Source organism: Lycium ferocissimum, chromosome 3 (genome assembly GCF_029784015.1).
Source record: "Lycium ferocissimum isolate CSIRO_LF1 chromosome 3, AGI_CSIRO_Lferr_CH_V1, whole genome shotgun sequence".
Classification (NCBI taxonomy): Eukaryota; Viridiplantae; Streptophyta; class Magnoliopsida; order Solanales; family Solanaceae; genus Lycium; species Lycium ferocissimum.
The window spans coordinates 7,932,384-7,937,325 of record NC_081344.1 but is presented as its reverse complement, the minus strand read 5'-3'; the positions used below and the strand labels follow the sequence as shown (position 1 = coordinate 7,937,325).

General features: G+C 34.0%; 1 protein-coding gene across 1 annotated transcript; it reads right to left on the bottom strand.

The window, feature by feature from the left end:
- Positions 1-312: 312 nt before the first annotated feature.
- LOC132050903 (premnaspirodiene oxygenase-like) lies at positions 313-4,389 on the bottom strand. Its single transcript, XM_059442243.1, has 2 exons — positions 3,414-4,389; positions 313-1,195 (listed from the first exon to the last, which is right to left on the bottom strand). Exons 1-2 carry the CDS (start codon positions 4,323-4,325, stop codon positions 575-577), a joined length of 1,533 nt encoding a protein of 510 aa, XP_059298226.1. The 5' UTR covers positions 4,326-4,389; the 3' UTR covers positions 313-574.
- Between the last annotated feature and the right edge of the window lie 553 nt (positions 4,390-4,942).

The window sequence follows — 4,942 nt, the reverse complement described above, 5'->3', positions numbered from 1 at the left end:
AGCCAACAACAAATGATACTTACTGAAGCTAGAAGGAAGCAATTTCCTCTATGCAAGGTTTGAATTTCATGGTTTGCTGGGATATAAAAGTGACGTGCATGACGGAGGGCGGGCCAACGAGGGCGGATCATAGAGAAGAACTGACAGGCTATAGGTTGAAAGTTTCTAAAGAAGGTCTGCAGTGCACGATACCTTAGGCGAACCCCACATCAATACAGGATTGAGGAAAGTGAAGAGCTTTATAAAGCATAACACAAGTTCACAGGGTAGGCATAGGCGCTTGGGACCGACAAAAGAGGTTACTACGACTGATTTTATATGAATAAAAAAAAATCACTAAGCAGTTTCATATAATTTTGGATGGTGAAGCTTAGTTAAAACACAAACTTCGGATCCCATTTATAACACTGAACTCATTGAACATCACAAGAATATATTGCAGAATTATACACAAACTGATATGTACAAGCTTGAAACAAGCTGATCTCCCCTCATAATTAAACATATAATTCACACAAGTTCAGAAACACATAAAGAACCCCCCAAAAAAAGACGCTCACTGTTGTATCAGAGATCATTCGTGAAAAGAATAATAAGGGGTGGCAATCAAGTAAAGCTCACACTTTCTTGCGGCAGTTATTGCAGAAAACTCAGTCATATCTAAATCTTCAGGCTTCACACCATCAGGGAGTTTCCAATCAAAATGATACAGCAATTTAGCTAGTGGAAGATAAACATTTATCAAACCAAATGAAATCCCAGGACACATTCTCCTTCCAGAACCAAATGGAACATACTCAAAGTTATTCCCCATGAAATCCACTGAGCTCTGCTCGAATCTCTCAGGCATAAAGCTTTCTGCGTCTTCCCAATACTTCAGATCCCTCCCCATCGCATAAACATTAACCATGACTCTTGTTTTTAAAGGGATAGTGTATCCATTGATGTTTGTTTCTTCCCTACATTCTCTTGGAACTAAAAGAGGGAGTGGAGGATGAAGTCTCAAGGTTTCTTTAACAACTTGTTTTAAGTATTTTAGTTCATCAATATCATCCTCATTGAAAATTTCCTTTCCTTTGAATACTTCTCTTACTTCTGCTTGTGCTTTTGCTAACACACTTGGGTTCCTCATCATTTCAGTCATGGCCCATAGTGTTGTTGTTGTTGAAGTTTCTGTTCCCGCAGAGAACAAGTCCTACATTTCATTAAAAATAAAGAAGAATTAACTTAAATAGTCGTCCACCCAACTGTTTATACGAAATACTCGGCGAATGTATAATATATGTATTAATGATGTATAATATGTGTAAAACTGTGTATCAATAGATACTGGCTAGGAAAATTACACAGTGAATACAACTGGCTATTTGTGTAAGATCCATTTATTAAAAATTGAGTAATACAGAATGAGTTAATTAAAATTAAAAGTAAAAATAAGCAGGACAGATCAAAGTTCAAGGCATTTCTTTACTTGATACATGTGGTCAGATACCTTATTTTATTTTTTGTTTAGAAAGTCAAATAACTACTCCTACATTTCAATTTATGTGACACCCTTTTCTTTAGTATGTAGCTACAACTTCAAGAGGGGAATTCGCTCCAAAGTGGGCTTTTATTTTTGCTTTCTCTCACTTCATTCGAGCTTAATTACATCCACTCTCGAACTAGTGGAGAAAGATTTTTATTACCCTTTCTTCGAAGGGAAGGGAGATGGTTTATAAAAAGGAATTTCACCTTTCTATAATTAGAAACAACTTAACTTTAAAATTGCACTTTTATCCTTAATGAAATGATTTATAACCACACAAATATCTAAAAATTATTTTAGATCACAAATTTCAAAAGTCTTTGCTTTATTTTTTAAATTTTGTGCCAAGTTAAATCTGTCACATAAATTGAGACGGAGAGATTACTTGTTACATCATACATGTGGTCAGGTCCTACAACTGCAAGGAATAGGAATTTTTAAAGCCTAGTACTTCAATATCCTCGAATTGTTTTTAAGACGCTACCATTGATTATTGGTGTGTTAAAAATACATGAGTTTGGCATTCCAAACTTTTGACGTGATCACTGGGGATCTAATTAGGTTAATAGTTAATTCATCTATTTTTATGGTTATAATATTGTGCAATAATACTTTAAAGGGGTCGTTTGGTGTGAAGGATAAGCAAAAATAGCCCCGGGATAAAATTTTAGTGTCTCTTTATCCCATATTTGGTTGGAATAAAAATCCGATATAACTAATCCAGGATTAGTTATCAGGGATTGTAACTTATTTTATCCCACCAGAGTGGAATAAGCTCCTGTGATAACTTATCCCATTAGTTATCCCAGGATAAGTTGTTTCCCAACCAAATAATAGTTCCATAAATGTCCAACACTATGATAATTAACAATATATGTGGTCCAGTTTTTTTGTAACTTGTAATAGTTCCATAAATATCCAACACTGTGATGACTGGGAGAAATTCGTGCTTTTGACATGATCATTGAGGGTCTGATTAGGCTAATAGTCAATTCATCTAGTTTTATGGTTATAATATAGTGAAATAATACTTTAAGGATCTAATTAACAATATATGTGGTCCATTTTTGCTGGTAACTTGTAATAATTCCATAAATGGACAAAACTATGATGATTAGGAGAAATTTGTACTTTTGACATGATCATTGAGGATCTAATTAGGTTAATTGTATCTAGTTTTTTGGTTATAATATGGTGCAATAATAATTTAAGGATCCAATTTAACAATATATGTGGTCCATTTTTGCGGGTAGCTTGTACTAATACCATAAACGGCCAAAACTATGATGACCAGGAGACATTCGTTTAGCATAAAGGTTTGTATTGGATTGAAAAAAAAAAAAAAAAAAAAAAAAGGAACCCCTTTGAAGGGGGAACTCTACGTAAGTTTTCATTCCTAAGTCTCGAACTTCAAAAATCTAGTTAAGTATATAATTTTTTTTTTATTCATTTTATCACAGTCCTTTTTGGTATTCGGCTTGTAATTCCATCGAAGAAAGAAATTTTGATAACTAGGAAAAAAATTATTTAGCTTTAAGGTTTGACTTGGTTATTTTTTTTATAAAGCAACCCCTGATTTTCTTGATAAATACTCACTTTGTTTTCATTTATGTGTCTTCTTTTTCTTTTTAGTATTTTTGAAGAATGTAATTTTCTGTATTCAATAAGTCTTTAACTCCAACATGTCGTATGACATGTTTAAGATCAAAAGATTCAAGGTCATATATTTTGGTATATAATTTTGATCTTTGATTTAAGATCACAAGACTCAATTTTTTTTTTTTTTTAAAACTCCGTATCCAATCAAATTAAGACACAAATAAAGCAGTGCATAAGAGTATTAAGAATAGTTCTAGAGATTTCCCCTATAAGTAAGAATACTCACGATCATAATTGCTTTGATGTTGTCATTGGTGATTGGGATTTGAAGTTCCCCATTCTCCATTAATCTTAATAAAACATCAACTAAATCTTCACCTCCTAATGTACCATTTCCCTTTTTACCACTTGCAAGATTCTTTTTATGCTCATTGATAACATCCTCAACAATAGCATCAACATTTTTGTGAACTTTCAAAATTCTACTCCTCAATCCACTTAGCACATGAAGGATCTTGATTGAAGGAAAAATATCAGCCACACTAAATCCACCTGCTAATTCCGTCAATTCCCTCACAATTCGAATGAATTTCTCTTGATCTTTCAACAATTCTCCAAATGCTGCTTTGCATGTAATTGAGCTCTCGTACCATAAAATCCGTTCTGTAACGTTTACCGGCTTGCCAGGTGTCGATGACCGGATGAATTGCACGAGTTGCGAAGCCTCGTCGCGCCTAATGGAATTAAAGGACCGGACCATCTTGGCGGTGAGAAGTTCCATGACGCATACTTTGCGCATCTGTCTCCAGTAATCCCCGTAAGGACTAAACGCAATATCAGTGCTCTTGTAGAATATTATGTCGAGGGACACTAATTTAGGCCTCGACGCAAAAGCAAGGTCATGAGTTTTCAGTATCTCTCGCGCCATGTCCACAGAAGAAACCACGACCGTAGAAATTTCACCGAGTTGAAGGTGCATGAAAGGTCCATATTTTTTGCCCAAGTTGGTGAGGGCATGATGGGGAAGTCCACCTTCTAATGCTAAGTGATGGACACTTCCCAGAATAGGCAATTTCCATGGACCTGGAGGCAGTTGTTTGTTTAAGGTTTTCGATTTTTTCCATTCCACTAGTAGTAGAAAGAGGAATGATAAGAAAAGGCATAAGAAAATGAAGTTGAATGAAAATTGAAACTCCATCAGATAGCAAAATAGGGGTGTCTCAATTCTCAAGTTCAAAGTTTTGTTGGTATTGCCTTTTTTGTATAGGCTTTCTTTTGGACTAAATATATAATCCTAATGTAAAGGAAATGAATATAATAGCAGTTTTCATCCCTCAGTTGTTGATATAATTCCGATTTGACCCTTGCGATATCTGGCTAAATCACTTTAAACCTTCAATTGATGTATTTAAATCCTTTTGCTGGTGACTGACAAAATATATCGCATTATCAAATGTGACACTACTTAATTACCCATTACGTAATGTTAAATTTGTATTGTTATTCAATATTTGAGTGTAATATTGTTCTAGAAATCATTCAAATATTACATATTTTCTACATAAAACGACAAAAACACATATTTTTGTTAGTTAATGGTTAAATATGCTAAATCATACTGTATTTCATAAGGACCAAAATCAGAGTTCAATAACATAATTGAGGGACTAAAAATGCTTGTCACATAATACTAAGATTATACGTGCAAGACATCACCACTTTTGGCATAAACTAAATGAAAGTTGAATTTGGGATAGAGACCATTTTTAGAATTTAGTATATTTGTTTATCAAACGTTAGGTGAAAGCAATAAAC

Bases quoted from the DNA above. Each gene is read 5' to 3' on its own strand.
- LOC132050903 (XM_059442243.1), bottom strand. From the start codon at position 4,325: ATGGAGTTTCAATTTTCATTCAACTTCATTTTCTTATGCCTTTTCTTA. The intron at 1,196-3,413 runs GTGAGTATTCTT...AATGAAATGTAG, and splicing joins ACATCAAAGCAATTATGATC to GACTTGTTCTCTGCGGGAAC.